We start from the raw sequence: 20,553 nt of genomic DNA on the forward strand, positions 1-20,553 counted from the left end.
GAAGCCTATAGGAATGGAGAGAGTAGTCCCTGGAGCAATACATGAGGTGCCCCGTGGTGGGTGGACTAGAGGATTTCCTCAGCTCCCTTCCTTCTGTTTTTGTCCTGCTGTCTCTCCACCATTTCTACCTCTTAGCACACCTCAGCTAGGCCCAAAACTTTGTTCTCCTTAATTCAACCAATAATGTTGAAAATTCTCAGAAGGACTATATACTAAATTAAAGTAGAATTTAAGAAGTAAAAGTCCCAAATGTAAAATGCAGGGGTTCACAGAACACAGACTTCTCATTCTCAGGTAACTATGGTTCAACTTGGTGGCCTTTGACAGTGCAGCCTGGACTGTGGCTTCCAGGACTCAGTGCTACTTCTCCCTCAGTTCCTGTCTCCGCTCCCTGTATGCCAGGCCTGGAGCACAGCCTCTCAGAGGAGCGGGTTTGGAGAAGTCACAGCCCCATCTCCCAGTTAAAATCAACGTGGGAGTAATTTGGTTTCTGTGTATGCAGCTTTCTTTCATCCTCTCGGTCTTTACCCCCTAAGGACTAAGGAAACTACTTTTTTTTTTACTCACTTAGGGAAAATGCACTAAAACTTTCTTTCGTGGGTCAGCTCCTTTCATTGTCATGTCTTAGTGTCCTCCCACGTGCTTGCTTGCTTTCTTCCCCAAAACGTTAACGAGCTCCTACTCTGAGTCAGACAGCGAGTGGGGGGGGGGGGGCAGGAGACTTGGTAGTAAACAACCAGACTTATCATGTGCGTGGTAATGGGTGCAGTGAAGAAAAGACAGCGGGTGAAGTGGGGTCGGGGAATAAGTACCCCCACCAGAAGAGGTTTAAATGGATAGAGAGGGAAAACAAATTTACTTGTTTTATAATCATACCCTGTAAGCCTTCTTCATGTGTTGTTGTAATGGTTACATGTATCTTGAATTTAACTAGGCCCAGACAGGATTATTTCTTACTTTTGCATTTCTGTCCTTCTGGTACAAACTGCTTCCCTTCCAGTTTCCCACTGGGTCATCGGCTAGCACCATAATCCCACCAGGATGCCTCAGGACAAAATTCTAGAAGTCATCTTTGATTTGCTTTTGGAAGTGAGTACTTTCACACGCATCCTCTGCTAAAGGCGTTGGGCTGGGCTGGCTCCTGCGCTTTTCTGCTCCTCACTGCAGGCTTCAGTTCCGTCTCTGCGCTCTGGCCCAGCCTAGAGCACTGGCCGCCTGGACGGTTCCCTCTTCTGCTCTCACCCCTGTGTACTCAGTTCTCCATGCAGCAGCCATAGTTTAAAAAAAATGTTAATTAGGCCAGATTTTTTCCTTCCTCAAAGTCTTTGAATGGCTTCTTCTGACACTGGATCTTATTCTAACTCCTAATCGTGGCTTCTAACCAGCTGTATGGTTGGACACCTGCCGCCTCTGCAAACCCCGTCTTCTGCTTTTCTTTCCACAGTCGCTGTCCTCCATCCTCGCTGGCTTTTCCTGGTGTTCTTAACAGGCCTGTCTCACTCTTATCTCAGGCATTTGTCTCTGCCAGTCCATTTGTCTGGAACATTCTTTTTCCAGAATGACTCCATACCTGACTCCCTCAATTCACTCAGACCTCTGACCAAATCTTTTCTTCTGAGAATCCTTCTCATTATCTCTACTTAAGAGATATTGGCATATCTCCATTCCCTCATCCACTCCCCCTCCCGCCTCTTCTCTTCACCTGTAAAGAGATGGGACCCGGGACCTGAAGGGCAGGATAGGAGGGCAGGATAGCCCGTCCATTGTGAGGGGAAGGAAAGCAGATACATGGAGGTAGATGAAGCTTTTGGTGAACTTTGTAAGGAGGCTTTTAAATTATGTTTCCTTCATTCTTCTCAGTGAAGTCAGAGGGTCATCTGTCAGCTGTTAGTGAAGGTGAGAGGTTTAAAAAGAGAAGTGCAGAAAGGAATCTCGTTTTTCCTAACTCACAATAATCCTAGTGTACATTAGTACTCCAGACATATTAACATCTAAAAGCAGGGCTCCCAAATTATCACACGTCAGTGATGTATCCCACCTGTGAAAGGATTGACTCTCCCCAAATCTCTGCCTGTGTCTGAATCCAGATGGAATAAGGAGAGACTGAGGCAGGAGGTTTAGACGGGGCCTTGCCTGCGAGGTGAGTCGCCAGCACTGGCAGGAGTTGCAGGGGCATCAGCTGCGCTGGGCGGAGGAACTTTTTCTGCTCTCACAAGCCTCTCATTTAACTCTTCTCTCCTGTCATCTTCAGAAGCTTTTAACAACCAAGGAGCACATACCCTAACCCTCCTGGTAAAAGAGGACATAAAAGGAGACTGCTTCAGAGGAAGCCACCCCTCAGCAGCAATCATTCAGGGTGAGGACCAAGGAAGGCACTCAAGAATTGTACTATGTCTAAGAAAGAATCTGTAATAAATTTCACTTTTGAGTTCAGTATCAGTATGATAATTAAGAAGTAACAATATCATGTATTAATACTCATTACAAATTATTTTCCCCAGATGTTAAGAAGTATTATTGGAAAGATCCAATAAAAATAATAGCTACCTTGCCAAATGTCTGTCTCAATTCATTCGATCTTTCCCTAAATTAAGTTGTGCCTCCTTGGGAAGGTACTCTTAAAATCCACACCCGGGTACTCTCCCCAGGTTTGTCCAGTAGTCCTAAGAAAATTAAAAAATTCCTTTTGAGTTTACCCACAAGTGATTAACCACTTGTTGATTCTGCATATCACCCTTGGTCATGGTAAGTTTACTTCTTGTCACAATTTGACATAGTAGGTTCTCGAACATTGGAAAAGGGGACACCTGGGAGCCTTTGCAAAAGCTTGGGGGGTCTGAGCCCTTTCCTTCCATCCGTTCCACATACATACATAGTTATCAGAGTTGCCTCTTTCCCAGCCACTGCTCTAGCCTTCCCATGAAAGACTGGCAGCATTGTTAATTCAAATGGAGTTGTAATTCAACAACTCACAAGATCAATGTATCCACTTGAGGGCCATGAACAGAATGGGATTTATTCATGGTGGCCCTGACAATAAATAAGTGTGACCTTGTATTTAGTTTTATGCCTTAACTGCAGATTTCTGGCATCTGAGCTTTTAATTCTTGCTTTATTCACTTAACCCTCTCATTCTATAGCCTTCATCCTCTTTCACTTTACTTTTCCCTGATACTTATCCAGTCTTCCAGTGCCTCATGCCCAATCAATGTAACAACTAGATTAATTTTTAGGGAACTTTTTGAAAAGTATGCCAAAAATCAAGATCGTTATATGACACCTAATGTATCCAGCATCTGGCTTCAATAATGAATGGTCACTTCATGGCCAGTCTTGCTTCATCTGTATCTATACCTACTTCTCATCCTCAAATGGGTGACTTCATTTATTTTTTTTTTTAATTGTTTTTGCCATCCCTGTCCTTCAACTGGATGATTATGAAGCAAACTCCAGATAACATCATATCGCAAGCTATGGTTTCCCACTCTGTTTGGCAGAGAGTGGAGTCCTTTCCTTTCACTGTGCTTGGGTAAGAATACCAGTTCCAATATCTCACATATTCTCTGAAGGCTCATACAGTTTCTAATTAATGAGGATCCTGTGGGTTGTCAGTAACAAGCTAACCAGAACTAACAAGCAAAAGTAAAACTGGGATCCATTAGATGGCTTATGTGTCCTGATGTACGGATGGATGTGCCTCATGGAATCCTGAGAAAAACAGGAATTCCTCATGAAGGGTAAGCACCTTGACAACACTGGGCCTGGTACAAGAGACCCCAGGCCTTCTCCCTAGAGTGCTGTCCTGAACATGACGCATATACCTCTCCCAGTCTCAGTGCTTTTGTTCAAAAGTCTAATAAAATCCTAGGAGGAAATTATGAGTACCTGATCCCCGCTCCGGTTAGGTATGTACCCCTGGGGCCAAGAAGACGCAGCCAAACACAAAGTCACAGAAGGAAGCATTCCACCAAGAGTCCAGTGCTGAGGGGAGGCATTTTGCCAGAGAGGTGGGGCCAGACAGGCCTCGCCAATGACCACCATGGGCAGTAAGAAGAGGGGGAATGGCTCAAGAAGGCTGAGACAGAAGAGACAGGCAGGCAAGTTAGAGATCATGCTGAGGGGTTGGAATTTAGGGGGAGGTCCTGAAGGATATAACACTCTTTAGTCTCTTCCCCCCTTTTATATTACCTCATCAGTCAAGTCAGACTTCTAGAAATCACATCATCATTAAAGGAGTATTGTTAACTCTACCTTGATTTTATCTGGCAGAAGAAAAGCTTAGGTAAAGTGAGGCTAGTCCTTTTCCCATGAATCATTCATTAATGCTTACTCCATGGTAGTCTTCCTGTTCAGGCGAAATCTGGATATTTCAGAAGCCTTCTTTATAAAAGGCAGCCTAAATCTATTTAGAACTTTTTTTTTTTTAAGATTTATTTATTTATTTATTTATTTATTTAATTTTTTTTTTTTTATAGAGGCATGCTTTATTTGTTTGCTGGTTTTGTTTGTTTGTTTTGTTTATACATGCGCTGGGTACAGTCAGAAGCACGGGAGGGTGAGAGAATTCACCAGAGCCAGAGCTGAGAGCAGAGCAGGCAGAAGGACCGAAGTACACTGCTGAGGGGAGCAGTGGGCAGCAGGAGAGGTCTGCGTGCCATGTGGGACCCTCCTCCGGTGGCCGGGGAGCAGCCGGGGATCGAACCAGCGCCGCAGAGGCCGCGGGCAGCTTCGCAACCCAGCGCTCAACCGCTGCGCCACCGGGGAGGCCCAAGATTTATTTATTTATACAAGCACTGGGGTACAGTCAGAAGTGCGGGAGGATGAGAGAATTCACCAGAGCCAGAGCGGGGAGCAGAACAGGCAGAAGGACCGAAGTACACTGCTGAGGGGAGCAGTGGGCGGCAGGAGAGGTCTGCTCGCCATGTGGGACCCTCGCCAGGTGGCCGGGGATAGAACCGGTGCTGCAGAGGCTGCGGGCAGCTTCGCAACCCAGCGTTCAACCACTGTGCCACCAGGGAGGCCCTCTATTTAGAATTTTTAAAATAGAATCCAAGTGCAAGTTTATTCTATGGACAAGACTAACACTTCACAAATGACACTGAGATTTTTGTCTTAAACAACTTTGGGGCATAGAACTGCTTTTCTCTGTTACAGTCGTAAATGAATAAAGATACTTTCTGACTAGGTCAAAATGGCAACTCTACAGAGGTCTACTGTGAGGCTTATAAGGTTGATTCTCTCTTGGCTGAAGAGTCTTCAGTCACTTAAATATTGATTATGTTGATATTGAATTTCATTTCATGTAGAAGTCAAGAGTATGTCTCATTTAATTATTCATTATTTACATAAGTATTTATTGTCTTCTTCTTCTTCTTTTTTTTTTTTTTTTTTTGGTCAGATATTCTGCCAGATGCTGGGGGTATAAAGATGACCAGACACAAGCCCTCTAGCCTAGAGTTTAGTGGGAGAAACAGTGAGGAAAAGATTCCACTGCTATAAGATCTCTGATTTAGTAGGGTTATGTCTGGAGAATCAAGTGCCTACTTAAAAACTCAGCAAAGGACTAACTTTAAAAGGACAATCTAGCAATTATTTCTAACATTTTTGGGGGGTACATTTTTACTTCATTCAAAACCTGGAACTTTTACAGTCACTCTCCAAACCCTTTTCTCAAGGGTCGTAGGATATGCAGCTATGACAAAGGACCCCATTTTATTCTATTGGAAGAAAAGTGCTAACATACACAATAGCGTCATTAAAAGGAAGTTGCAATCAGAAAACAATACTCCAACTCCCCTACCTGCCTCCAACGCTGCCATCTTCTGGTAAAAAGAGAACCCGAGGAAACAGTCAGTGGATTAGGTGGATTTCGAGTCCCCAAGATTGCATTTCCAGATAAAACTATTGTCATACCTTTTAAAGTAAAAGTGAGGACCAAAGCCTCAGACCTCCACACTCTATCTACCTGCTTAATGTCAAGTCTCTGGCAGTTTCCTTAAAGAAGCCCATTTGGGTTTTACTACCAGAAGAGATGAAAATTTTAAATAGAAAAAAGTCTGATTACAAATAAGTGAGTGACAGCCCAGGGAAAGCCCTTTACTGGCATTTCCAATGCTCTGTTCAACCCACACTGCAGAGAGACCAGGAAAAACATCACCTTGGTTCCCAAGTTTTATTCAAGAACTCATACAAAACATTCCAGATAAATTTTAATTCCCTGTATGATTTAAGCACCTTGCCAGTGCATAAAGAATTCAGAGCATGTATAGATCTTCATTCGTGACCTGAAGTTCACACCAACTTCATTAGTGTACTAAAATCTCCACCTAAGAGAGGTGTGGAGCCACCATTTTGTAAACATGCGATCTGTGGAAGCTGCCCAAATGCCCAGCCTGCTGGTACCTTCAACCCCCAGTCACCAGAGACTCCTTTGTCAGTCTTTCTTTTGAAACCCCCTTCAGGTATTTTTCCAGGGAGGCAGTCTTTTGTTTGTTTGTTTGTTTGCAAGATTTGTTTATTTAATGCATACAAGAGCTGGGGTGCAGGCCAGAGATGTGGGGGTAAGAGAATTCACCAGAGACAGAGTGGGGAGCAGAACAGGCAGATCGACTGAAACACACTGCTGAGGGCAGCAGTGGGCAAGACAGGAGGGGTCTGCCGCACCATGTGGGTAGCTCCCTGGGAGGCTTCCAGGGAGGCAGTCTTGGGGGCTTAGCCTCTTATCTCCATTATCTGCACAGGTAATAAGCTCTTTACCTGATAAAAATTGGGTCTGGTCTATTTGGGACATGTCAAAGCAACAAACCTATTGAGTTTGTAACAAAAACATTATGTCAAGTTAAAGAGACCCCTCACAAAAGACCTCTTTCCTTTATCCTTTAAGGACAGTTTAACTGGAAATTAAAATTCTTGACCCTCACGGCACTCTTTTCTAGGCCTCCCTGCATGGTCCCTGTTTAAAGTGACCTGGCGGTTCTTGCCTGGCTGCTCCGAGGATTATTTATTTTTAAAGTCAATTATGTTAGACTAAGTCTGGGATTGACCTCTGTCACTTTTTCATGGTGCAGCACCTGCTCTTTCAAGAGAAAGGCTCATGTCCTGGATTAAAAAAAAAAACCACTCTTTTAAACATTTGTTCTTGCCTCCTAAAAGACTCCAGTTATGCATGAGCAAGCAGGATCACCCTTGCCGGTTTTCCAATTATTTGTATTTGGTTTTGCTCACTCCTCTTGCTCCAGTCCCCTGCGCAGCTGTGTTCTCATCAACAGCTAGTCCATGGCTTCATCATCATGATTTTATTTATTTATTTATTTATTTATTTTTAAAAAGATTTATTTATTTGTGCACACAAGAGCTGGGGTACAGGTCAGAGATGCAGGGGGTGAGGGGATCCACCAGAGACAGAGTGGGGAACAGAACAGGCAGACTGAGTGAAATGCACTGCTGAGGGGAGCAGCGGGCGAGGCAGGAGAGGTCTGCCTCGCCATGTGGGTAGCTCCCTGGCCGGCCGGGGATGGAGCTCGTGCTACAGAGGCTGCGGACAGCTTCATAGCGTGGTGCTTCACCCCGTGCGCCAGCAGGGAGACCCACCCTCATGACTTTAAAGAATGCGAGGCCATGTTGGATTGGACGGTTGAAACCCCACGTGTGTCACAGGGCCTCCCGAGGGCGAGGGTGGCAGGTGGGGACCCTGACTTTCCTCCTCCGGGACCCCCCACCCCAGCGGCCAAGGCGGGGTTCCAGCCATCCTGCCCCAAATGGGGCGGAGGACCCCGCTGGTTACCTGACTTGGCCTTTAGGCAACGCGCGGGGGAGGCATCAGCCCCGCGTTTTTGAAGCAGCGGCCCGGGCAGGGGTGGGGGCGAGGCCTGCGAGCTCTGGGGGCGCCCTCCCCGACGCCCCTCGGCGGGAGGGCAAGGGTTCCAACCGCCCCTCCGCGCAGCGGCCCCCCTTTGCCGGCGCAGCCCCAGTCTCCCCAAAGTCCTCACCTCCCCGCAGGGGCCCGGCACCCATGGCGGCCTCGCGAACGCCCCGCTGCGAGGGACGCGTCAAGGCGGAGAAATGGAGAGAATGGCCGGAGCCCGCGGAGGTTGACCTGATGGAGGTGAAGCAGCGCCGGGCGCCGGGCAGGGGCTGTTCCCCTCGCGTGTTACTCCCCAACGGGAACCGGAACAGCTGGGGGGGGGGCGCTCAGGTCAGGATGTCGGGGGACTCAGGTCAGGGCTGTCGGGGGGCGGGTGCTCAGATCAGGTCTCGGGGGACTCAGATCAGGTCGGTCGGGGGACTCAGGTCAGGGCTGTTGGGGGACTCAAGAGAGGGCTGTCGGGGGCCAGGTGGGGGCTCAGGTCAGGGCTGTGGGGGGGGGGACTCAGGTCAGGGCTGCCAAGGAGGAGGTGCTTCGAGTCCCCCCTATCACCCACCTGAGCCAGGGCTGTGCGCCCCAGGCCGGAGCTCTGGTCTCCCCGATTCATTTGTGAGGTTTCAGGGGTTGATGCAGCAATGACCTTCTCATAAGCATGTTGGGTTTGGGGGGGTTGTGATGTGATGTGATGTTGTACATCACTTGGATACGTTGTTTTGTTCCTTTTTTTTTTTTTTTAACATTTATTTATTTATTTATACATGCACTGGGTACAGTCAGAAGCGCGGGAGGGTGAGAGAATTCACCAGAGCCAGAGCGGGGAGCAGAGCAGGCAGAAGGACCGAAGTACACTGCTGAGGGGAGCAGCGGGCGGCAGGAGAGGTCTGCGCGCCATGCGGGACCCTCCTCTGGTGGCCGGGGAGCAGCCGGGGATCGAACCGGGGACCGAGCCGGGGATCCAGCCGGGGATCGAACCGGTGCTCTAGAGGCTGCGGGCAGCTTCGCAACCCAGTGCTCAACCGCTGCGCCACCGGGGGGCCCTATTTTGTTCCTTTTGCCGTCATGGCAGTTAGTAGTGACACTTCTGCACAGAAAGCTGTGGCTTTCAAAAATGCTGGTAGAAATTATTAACATACTCCTATTTTTTGACAAAATCACAGAGAAGGAGCCAGCAAAGCAAAAACTGTATTTTCTTAAATAAAAAAGGCACTTTGGAAATCTGACCCATGTCTCATAGGGGATCTGACATTTGTTAATAATGTTAATAGGATGACTGCAAAAAATGTGATTTTCCAAAATGCTTGTCACAGTGTATGTTTCTAGTTCAAATAAATAAGTTGATTTTTTTCCCCGAATTTGTATTTGGTGTCAGGGGAAAACATTTGTTTACATGATTTTTTCAGTTGTCATCTTAAAATAAGTGTAGACAGGTTTTCAAGCAAGGTTCTATTTATATTTTCAAAAGACTTTTATTTTGGAGAAGATCCAAGTGCTTGTGTCACTTTAGATTTCATGGGAAGCTGTTATGTATATGGGGAAAAATATGACTCTTTTTTTTTTTTGAGCTTTCTCTTATTCTCAAATTCGATATTTGAGTTTGGAGTTTGGTTTTGATGCACTCACTGTGGCAAAACTGAAAGAAGAGCCAGACATTGAACAATATTGTCTTAAGGGACTATATCATTTTGTACTAGATCATTCTTTTTTTTTTTTTTTTAAACAATATGGAGGACTTGATTTATTTTTTTATTCATACAAATAGCTGGGGTACAGACCAGAGGTGTGGGGGGTGAGAAGATTCACCAGAGACAGAGTGGGGAGCAGAACAGGCAGACAAACGGAAAGCACTGCTGAGGGGAGCAGTGGGTGGGAAAAGTGAGGTCTGCGGCGCCCTGTGGGTATCTCCCTGGCTGGCAGGGAATTGAACCCATGCTACAGAGGCTGTGGACAGCTTCACAGCACTGTGCTCAACCTGCTATGCCACCGGGGAGGCCCTATACTAGATCATTCTTGTAAGTGGTAGCATTTCTTTTCCAAGACACTGGGTTTTTATTGCCTTCCCATTTGTTCCTACTTAGTTCTATAAGTGTAAAAGCTGGAAGATCATTTCATGATGATCCAAAGGAAAAGCCCTAAAGCTTCAACTTTACCCAAACTCATAAAGGAAACAGCAGGTCCCAGGATATAGCATCTGGGGCTCTAGCCAGGAGCGGCCCCTGACTTGGTGAGACTCTGGACCAGTTGAACTTTCTGTAGTTCCTCAGTTTTGACTTATGAGGAGGTTTTGACTTAGAAAGGGATCTAGCAGAAACCAGAGAACATCTACAGCCTTTTTTTTTTTTAAATGCTTTTTTTTTAAGATTTATTTGTTTATTTATTTATACAAGCACTGGGTACAGTCAGAAGCACGGGAGGGTGAGAGAATTCACCAGAGCCAGAGCGGGGAGCAGAACAGGCAGAAGGACCGAGGTACACTGCTGAGGGGAGCAGCGGGCGGCAGGAGAGGTCTGCGGCAGGAGAGGTCTGCGCGCCATTTGGGACCCTCCTCCGGTGGCCGCGGAGCAGCCAGGGATCGAACTGGAGCTGCAGAGGCTGCAGGCAGCTTCGCAACCCAGCGCTCAACCGCTGCGCCACTGGGGAGGCCCCATCTACAGCCTTTTAAAACATATCTATTGGGTGGGCCTCCCTGGTGGCACAGCGGTTGAGCGCTGGGTTGCGAAGCTACCTGCAGCCTCTACAGCGCCAGTTCAATCCCCGGCCACCGGGCGAGGGTCCCACATGGCGCGCAGACCTCTCCTGCCGCCCGCTGCTCCCCTCAGCAGTGTACTTCATCACTCTGCCTGTTCTGCTCCCCGCTCTGGCTCTGGTGAATTCTCTCACCCTCCCGCGCCTCTGACTCTACCCAGTGCTTGTATAAATAAATCTTTTAAAATAAATAAATAAATAAAACATATCTATGGGGGGGAGGAACCTTCCTGGTGGCTCAGGGGGTTAAGTCTTGCACTATGAAGCTATCCACAGCCTCTGCAGCCCAAGTTCGATCCCCAGCCAGAGAGCTACCCACATGGCACAGCAGACCTCGCCTGTCTTGCCCGCTGCTCTTCTCAGCAGTGTGTTTCAGTCAATCTGCCTGTTCTGTTCCCCACTCTGTCTCTGGTGAATCCTCTCATCCCCTGCATCTCTGGCCTGCACTCCAGCTCTTGTATGCATAAATAAATAAATCTTAAAAAAATTAAAACATATCTATTGAATGCCTGAAAGGAGGTGTTTGTTTCACAGAGGATCTTTAATTAGTAGCTTTCTTGGTATTTTATATGATTTAATAGTATCTGTGAGGGATATGTTTCAAAGTGATCTGGGTGGAGGTAGAGGAGAGAGTTGGAATTTAGATGAAATGAGATTGACTCTGACTTGATTATTGTTTTTTTAACCTTCTAGAAATCTTCTAATCACATTTGGCTGTTCATTATTCAAAATTCTAATGAATTTAAAGAGCTGATAATTGGGCCTCCCCTGCTGGTGCAGCAGTTGAGCGCTGGGTTGCAAGGCTGCCCGCAGCCTCTGCAGTGCCAGTTCGATCCCCAGCCACCGGCGAGGGTCCCACCAAAAAAAATAAATAATTATTTATTTATTTATTTATTTTTTAAATTTTCTAGAGGCATGTCTTATTTATTTATCTATTTGTTTGTTTGTTTGTTTGGTTTATACATGCACTGGGTACAGTCAGAAGCCGGGAGGGTGAGAGAATTCACCAGAGCCAGAGCAGGGAGCAGAGCAGGCAGAAGGACCGAAGTACACTGCTGAGGGGAGCAGCGGGCGGCAGGAGAGGTCTGCGCGCCATGTGGGACCCTCCTCTGGTGGCCGGGGAGCAGCCGGGGATCGAACCGGCGCCGCAGAGGCCGCGGGCAGCTTCGCAACCCAGCGCCCAACCGCTGCGCCACCTGGGAGGCCCAAAAAATAAATAATAAAGAGCTGATAATTGTTAAGCTAAGGTGATGGGATCATGGAAATTTGTTTGAAAATTTCCATAATCGAAATTTATAAAATATGTTTTGAGATATAAATGTGAGATTTCCACTCAAACTATTGGTAAAATATACTGAGTTTTGTCATTCTGCTTTGTTTCTTCTGGCATTTACATCCTAATATCTAATTCTGTAATTACAGGAATTAGCTAGAGAAGACATTGATGAAGCTGTGCACACGATATTATTTAGAGAAAATTATGTTGTGAAGGTAAGAGTTACCTGCAGACTGGACCCGCAGCGTGTTCTAGGTAAGATGGCGCAGAGCAATGTGGTCCAGTGACTGTTTCTATATCACAGAGATTGATTTTGCTGGAAGAATGAGCCTTCTTTCCCTGAGTCACTTGTTTTCTAGTTTTTTTTTATTATACTTTATACATCTGAGATTGTGTCACCTCTGCAGGATCACTTAAGTGCCGGGGATCCCCGTTCAACCTTAAGAGTGGGAGAGATTGTTCTCTTTGTTCCAGTACTGAAGAGAAACTCTTCCTCAATATTTTCGTCCTTGTATATTCCCACATGGATCCTGGTGGGGATCCATTAAGCCAACAGAAACAGATTAATATTTAATGGTAACGACCAAGCATACTGAGAGTCACTAAGGGGTTCATAAATTTAAGGAGGTTTTGACTTCAATGAAAGGGATTGAAATTCGGTTTAAAATAATGTTTTTCACATTTGTATCATGATTTATAATTCCTAAGGGAAGTTCAAGTATGTTCTCATTAGCGCTCTGGAAGAGGTAGTGGGGTGACTTCCCTTTATGGATTCAGACGGAGCAGTGCTGGAGCAACTGTGGAGTTCTTTCTACTCTACTAATTTGGTCATAGACTTTACCAATGAGAAAAATCTAGAGACATGAAATGGGGGAGCTGGAAATGTTTTGAAAGACAAAGAAGCAGGAGTGTAACACGTTAGGAATGGCTTGGATGTGGTTTAATATCCAAGCACATTGTGGTCTACAACTTTTTATGAGTTCTTCCTGCTCTGTGCTTTCACATTCTCTTCCTGAACTTTATTCTGTTCTCCAATTATAGTATGCTGTGTTTGCAACCTAATGTTCAAAGAGTTTAGGCTGGCAAAAAGCACCTTCCCCTTACTTAAATGACAATACATGGAAAACTTAATAATTTGTTTTCCTTGTTTGTATCGCTTGCATTAGAAATTGGATACATATTTTCAGCATCTGGATATTTTTAAGGAGAGACGAAAAGAGATGTTACATAAAAAATGGACTGAAAATGTTGCAGAGCCTCTTCAGCAGAAAATTATGGAAAAAGTAATTTCATACAGAAGGATGGAAAAAAGGAAACAAGAAAATGTTGAATATTTTTTAAAGCACTCAAAAAAAATGGTACTGAATTTTTAAAAATTGGGTATATTAATCACCCAGGCTTTTTTCCCTATTGCTTTATTTCCTAAGATTCATATTTTCAGTTTATGCCCATCACCCTCACATTTGTAAATGCATTTGGTTGCTTGCAAGTCGAGGTCGCTAGGTCTGTGTTCTTGGGTTCCAAGCAGGAAGAAGAGGTAGAAAGGATGCCAGGGGACCCTTGTCTTAACACACTGGAAGTTCAGAGTTCCCCTGAAGTCTCATAGGCCTTCACTGGGTGACACCTCCCCACCACCAGTTGCGGAACCTTTAGAAGAGGGTGGAGGCTTGATGACGCCAGAGGAAAGACCCTCTTGGGGAAGAGAAGACATGAAGGGGAATGTTCCTTTTAGGATTTAAAAGGCTGACGTATGGTTGATGGGGAGATGGAGTTTGTGTTCTCTAGGGGAGAGGCTCAGTCTGCACCTGCAGTGACAAAGTGGATTTCAACTCAGGCTAAGGACAAACTTCCTAGTGGTTAGAACTACCAAAAAGGCGCCTGCCCAACAGAGCAGACAGTCAGTCCTAAAGTAAGGCTGACTGGCTGATGGCATCTCAGTGATGGCGGCGTCTCACTGCAGTCTTGGTTACTCCTGGGGCTTCTTCGAGCCCTTTGAGCTTATGATTTTATGTAAAAATGGAATACTGTATTTGGCTTTTTAGAATCTTGCAAAAACACATTTGAATGTGTGATTTGCTCTGAGGTGTATTCCCACCCACCCCAAGGCAATTATATTTGGAGATTTTTATGATCCTGAAGTATATACAATTCTTTTTATAAGAAGAAAAAGAACCCAAATTATGGAAAGGTAAGTTTCTTTTGTTTCTTTTTTCTTTGTTTTTTTTTTTTTCACTGAAAAAAAATAATTTTATTGAACATAGGATTACATAGATTTTTTTACATTTATTTTTGCCTTATGGTTATTGTTCTTGAAAGCCATCCAACCCATCACAAAACTTACTAGTTGAGGGCCTCCCTGGTGGCACAGGGGTTAAGTCTCAGTGCTATCAAGCTATCACCAGCCACTGCGACATGAGTTTAATCCCCAGCCAGGGAGTAACATACATGGTGCAGCAGACCTCTCCTGTCTCGCCCACTGCTCCCCTCAGCAGTGTATTTCAGCAGATCTGCCTGTTCCGCTCCCTTCTCTTGTCTCTGGTGAATCCTCTCGCCCCCCACACCTCTGGCCTGTACCCCAGTTCTTGTATGCATAAATAAATATTTTTTAAAAATAAAAAAAAAGCTTAATACGATCCTACTGGGGTCCTCAGAGAGTCACTTTTTTTGTAGGTTACAGTCCTACCATTTTGTGATCCTCTGTTTAAAAGACAGCAAAAGATGGATAAAGAGAAGAGAGCCGCTTTACAGTATGAGACAGGTACTCTGTGATCCCTGGGCTTGAAATTAGAGGTTTTTAATTGTTCAATGATTTCCTAGGTGAGTGGCGCTGACTTTGAGAGAGCTGATTCAGGTCTTCTCTCTTGTAGGAAAGCACTATACCTTAAAAGAATTTCAAGAAATGGAGAAGGCCAGGTTGGATGCCAGATTGCCCCAGTTCACATTTACGCTGCAGAGTGTGAGTCCAAAGGAGTGGCACAAAGCTCCTGAGAGGCTGGCAAGACAGAAACCTCACAGCAATAAGCACTGGTAACTGCTGAGCAGCCACCCTAACACTGTCTCCCTGGTTTTGCCTTTTGCAGAATGTCATGGAGTTGGACTCACATCGGCTAGAAACTTCTGCAGATTTCAGCTTCTTCTTACAGGATATTTTTTTTTAAATATTTATTTATTTATTTATTTACCTAATTTTATTTATTTATTTATTTATTTATACAAGAACCGGGGTACAGACCAGATGCCCGGGAGGGTGACAGGATTCACCAGAGAGAGAGCAGGGAACAGAACAGGCAGACTGAGGAAATACACTGCTGAGGGGAGCAGCGGGTGAGACAGGAGAGGTCTGCTGCGCCATGTGGGCCCCTCGCTGGCCCGCCGGGATCCAACTGGCACTGCAGAGGCTGCAGACAGCTTCACAGCGCTGCGCTCAACTGCCTGAGCCACTAGGGAGGCCTTACAGGATGTTTTAACGGGATCAAGAATGTAGGGTTGGCAGCTTTCTTTCGGCATCTATCCTACTTGTTTTTACTTGTTGATTTGAGAAGTCAGCTGCCAGGCTTTCTGTTGATTCTTTGATGGTAACTGTCTTTTGGGATGCTTCAAAGATTTTTTTGGTTTGATTTTCAGTAGTTTTACAGCGGTGTTTCCACATCTGGATTTCTTTTATTTATTCCACTTGGAACTCATGGGTCGTCTTGTACTGGAAAGAGATGTCTTAAATTGGTTCTGGGAAGTCTTAAGTCATTTTTCCTTTGATGATTAACTTCTGCCATACTCACTCTCTCCTCTCTTTCTGGGACTCAGTTAAACATATTTCAGGTTTTCTCACTGCATCCTCTCTGTCTCTTATCCTTTCTTGTGTAGTTTCCACCCCTTTTGTCATTTTATATTGGATTCTAGATATTTTAGTTATCTCTTTAGTTGTGCCTAATAACCTGTTGTTAAACCTACCCATTGGGTTCTCACTTTCAGTTGTTTTATTCTTATAGTTCTAGTATTTTATTTGGTCCATTTTAAGTAAGTTTGGGGAGGTGTCTCTGCTCTGGAGGGCCTGGAGGGTTCCTGCCCAGCACTAGGGAGCCCGTTCCAAATACACGGCTTCACTTGCCCACCGGGGAGAGGGAGATGTTGAGGACAAGGCTAAGTACCCAGCTGCCAGGAGGCCCAGGAGGAGAACATCCACCTGTCGGGACTGAGGCTCTGGGCCTCAGCAGAAGGGTTATGAGACACACTGCCTGCCTAAGGGTGACCAGTGGGAGTGTGCTGGGGCGCGCTGACTGACAGCCCTCAAGTGATGCCCACTCAGACTTTTCATAGACTATTGAGTTCACAAAATTAATTTTCAGGTAGTTATTGAGTGGTCTAATTCTGTTTGTATTGAGTAAATGTTTTTCTACTTTTCTTTGCAGTCCTGAAAAGATCTGCACAGAAAAGAAACACGCGCTTAATAAAGGGAAACAAATTACTGACTTAAGTCAATCTGCTTTTGAAAGGCAGTTTTACTCCTCGAAGCTCAACAAAGGGAATAAAAGGAATAAAAAGAAGGTTCTGGTGAGCAGAGATCTGGGGGTTGCTGGGTGTGGCTGCCAGTTTCACAACACCCACGAGCCAGCAAGTGAGCCCTGACTTGGGAATCTGAGCTTGACAAGTCTCTCCCTCCAGCCAACCCGGAGGCCAGAGGAGGCAGAAACCAAAGAAGGACGTGAAAAAGGGGAGGCAGGAGAATTTCTTTGACACAAGAGTTTGTGGGGCTGCCTCTGGGCTCGTTACTGCTGTGCAGACAGGACCCCTTTGGCAGAAACTCAAAAAAAGAGCAAATTGTGGGACTCTAGTCCCCACTTTTGAGGGCCAGATTGTGCCCTTACCTGGTAAGGAAAGCCCGGCCACAGGGAATCTGCCCACTAAGATTTCCTCCACTCTTTCCCTGAGTCTCTGCTTTTCTGCCATTTTTCCACTTATTTCATTCCAACCAGAACCTTAGTTCAGTCACAATAGGTAGGGATATTTTAGAAATGACATTGAGACTAAAACACAATGATTTTTGGATCTATAAGAGTTATTATTTTAATTAGTAATTCATTTAAAAAGGCATCTGATGTGCAGGTGTTTTCCTGCACAGGTTCCTTGGCCAGAGCTCACAGCCAGGCTGCCGTGGTGTCCAGCTCCTGGTCTGTTTCTCTGGTGTCCTCTCCCTGCGTCAAGCCTGAGTTTTGGGACTCAGGAGCAGCTGGGGCGCCTGGTTGGTGGCCAGTTGGTGACGTGTCTTGAGGGCCCAGTGGAGCTTGGTTTCTCCTTTCAACAACCCCTTGTTCCCCCTCATCCCACACACAAAGGGCCAAGGCACTGTTTCTCCTTTCTAGCTTGAAAACCTCCGATCTTGTGACCCAGCTCCACTCTTCTCCCCAGTGCCCCCCAGAAATGGCATCTCCTGTGTAGCAGTTATCATACCCCTTTCCTCAGCAGCTGCTTCTGCGCAGGACAGCCTGAGTGGAAGGTGCCCTCGAGCTGCCGAAGGTGACGGCTGTCGCTCTGCCCTCTGGCACGGTAGCTTGGCTGCTGTTACCAAGAGGTCCCCAAGAGGCGTGTGGCTTACACACCCAGACATTTACTTTTCACCCAAGAGCCAGAACCATCTTTGAGGTTGCCCTGGAAAGCGATCTTAAAATGAAATTGCTCTCCTAGAAGGGATCATGCTCAGCGAAATAAGTCAGAAAGAAAAAGAAAAATACCGGATGGTCTCACTCATAGCAGGAATCTAGAAAACTTAAATAAGGGACCAGGAAAAAGACTAATTAATACAAAGTAAATCAAAATCAACAAGCAACTATAAACCAGAGACACACTACGGGGGGTGGGGAGGGAAGGGGAGAGGAAGGACTAGGGTCAAAATAAGGGGGGGTGCAATTGTATGGGGAATATAACCAAAAGGATAATGCATACATTGTGCAAAAATGAAAAATGATGTAAGAATTATATAAAATAAAATATTAATTTAAAAAGTTATCAGACAATGAAAAAAATAAAATATGTGTCAACTGAAAAAAAAAAAAAAGAAAATGAAATTGCTCCCGAGGCTCTCCCCTGGGAGTGGAGGAGGCCCAGACCTCGACAGCTCTTTGGCCTGGACCAGCCATGTGACCGTCCCCAGCTGTAGGGCTGGGGAACCTGGATGGTCTGAGCAAAGTGGCAGGGAGAGCAAGCATTTTGCGGCCAGCTCGCATCTCTGCCGACTGCACTCCCGTAGAAGGGTAGTAGTGTGTGGCGTCCAGCAACCAGGAAAGCCTGTTTCAGTGTTGCTGGAACCAGAGGGAGGATGGAGCAGCGCTGGGAAGCTGCCTGGAGGGTCTCCACAGGAGGGGAGGGTCAGGCTCTGCTGGGGCCTTCCTCCTGCTCCCCGAACCCCTCTCCTGCCCAACATTCAGTTCTCTTTTTCTGTAGGTTTTAGGACAGCAAAGACCCAGATCCTGGACTGCCGGGGAAGGTGGGTTCCGCCGGGGGTTGCCTCCCACGGAGAGAAGAGTGATGACGGCAGAGGTCCTGGGGCAGCATCTGGCCTCCCTGCAGCTGGGGGCCAAGCAGGACCGCAGGCGCCCCGCCTCCTCCTCGGAGGCCACAGCAGGAAAGCACGATTCCCTGGATTTGGTTCCAGCGTCTGCTGCAACAGTTAAGAAATCTCCCACCTGTTTTCTCTCTTCAGAAATGAAAAGATAAAGCAAGAAATAGCAAAATAATAATCGTTACTGTTTATCGAGCTCCTGGTGTGAAGTAGGACCCGTGTGAGGTATTTTATATCCATTTAAAACTTTTCACAGCAACATAGAATTATCTCCCAGGACATGAGGGCCAGAGGTGGGTGAACTGCTCAAGTCAGTTGCAGAACTTGAAAGTGGCAGCGTTTGACTTCAAGTCCTGGCCCTCCGGGGCCAAAGCACAGGTGCTTTGGCCAGGGCGCACCCTCTCTTCCCGTCCACTCAGGCCTTGTAAGTTTCGCCAAGCTGCAGAGGGCTGAGGTTCTCTTCCAGAGGATGGAGCTGCCCTCTGGCCAGGGGGGCTTCCTGAGGCTGAGGAGCCCACAGGACCCTGCTGATGTCCTGCCCTCTGCTCCCCCATTCCCCACGGATATACGTGGTCTAAGGGCACCCCCCACCCCCACATGCCCTTCAGAAAATCAGGCGAGAACTTGATTTACTGAAGGGCCGAGCTTTGCTCCTAGTCACAGGCGGTGGCTGGAGTTGCTGGGGGCACCGCTATTAAATCACCCCTGGGGTTTGGTGGACGCTGACCCACTGCAGGCTCCCCTGTCCTAAGTCTACAGAGAATCCCGATGTATCCAGACAGGGGAAATGGCGCCAGCCACAGCTCATCCCAGTGCGGGTCCCCACAGACCCAGGACTAGTCCCAGGGATTATCCTGGAGCTAATTCACAGGCAACCCCAGAACTGCTTTAAGCCCCCCTGTGTGGAGCTCTGGAGCCGGCAGGCGGAGGCAGCCCACGAACACCAGCCCACGCCTGCCCCCCTGAACCCACACAAGACTCTCCTGAAACCCTTCAAAAGCCCAGCAGTCTGCTTTGCTCAGCAAGGCCGCGCCTGGCCGGCCACTCTCCCTTAACCCTGCTCGCTCAGCTGTTTGCTTTCAGGTTCTGAGTGCGGCTCTTCCTTAGACCCTGGGGCCGGTGTGTTTTAACCAGTCAGCACGGAGGATTGAGAACCTGAATGACTGAGTGATGAACTTTGAATATTCTGAATTGTGCTCTAGCCAATCTTTGCCCAGTGCTTACTTTCGGAGGAAGGGGGTTGGGGGGGGCGGGCCTGTGCCTCAGCTCCCTGAGAAGTCTGGCAGCCAGAGCCATTCCTTCCAAAGACTGGTCTCTTCCCTGCTGGGGAAACCCAGGGATTTAGCGTACAGGACCTTATTTTTATCAGCGTTTCAGGACAAATCTCATACGTCACCACGCAGAGGCGGAATCAGCGGTCCTGGTGTGGACGTGGCATCGCGGGGACAGGGTGGGGACGGTGCGCCTGGAGCTGGGCGGGTGCAGCCGCGCTGACGGGCACTGCTTGTGTGTTTTCTTTACTCTTAAGTCCCCCCCCCCCCCCAGAGCTCCCCTCAGCCAGACAGGCACAGGATTCTAGAGGGTTCAGTCTCGTCCCACAGAGACCTCACTGAGAGGCCACCAAAGTAACAGCCCCAGAAACGTTCGGTGGTGTCGCTGGCAGTCAAGATGGGGGTCTCCTGAGCTTACCCCCCCCAATCCTGTCCTTGGTTTTTCGTTGTTGCAGAAAGGAGATTTGGTTTTGTCCTAAGCAGCCTCTCAAGAGCCTTTGGAGAAGAAAGTAAATCAGTCTATTTTGCAAGGTTTCATTCATAAACATATTTTTATTCTCTCTGTACATATTGGCAATGATAAAGCTTAAAGATGCATGTCCTATGAAATATGCAAAAAACAAGAATTTACATAAATAAATTATACCTCAGAAAATTAAAGGTTGAAAAATATTTTCCACATCATGAGAGTTCACAGTTTTTAAAGTAAATCAAGCTTTCCCCTTAGATTTCAAATTTTATTGTCTCAGCAGAGAATGATAAAAATCTAATCAGAAATAAAATGATCAAGTTTGCTTTTTATTCAGTGCACGAGTAGACACTCTCTCGGTAGCAGGCTGTCCCCTCG

The 20,553-nt window shown here is 46.7% G+C and overlaps 1 protein-coding gene across 1 annotated transcript; it reads left to right on the top strand.

Annotated features, from left to right (window-relative positions):
- Nucleotides 1–8,011: 8,011 nt before the first annotated feature.
- Nucleotides 8,012–18,590, top strand: LOC311172538 (protein FAM228A-like; the record flags this gene model as incomplete). Its single annotated transcript, XM_084236011.1, is given in 9 exon segments — nt 8,012–8,194; nt 12,029–12,097; nt 13,049–13,240; nt 13,988–14,023; nt 14,026–14,070; nt 14,553–14,640; nt 14,750–14,909; nt 16,289–16,430; nt 18,318–18,590. Coding segments are annotated over 9 exon segments (1,188 nt in total).
- Nucleotides 18,591–20,553: the final 1,963 nt, after the last annotated feature.

This window comes from Talpa europaea (genome assembly GCF_964194135.1).
Source record: "Talpa europaea genome assembly, chromosome: 6".
Taxonomy (NCBI): domain Eukaryota; kingdom Metazoa; phylum Chordata; class Mammalia; order Eulipotyphla; family Talpidae; genus Talpa; species Talpa europaea.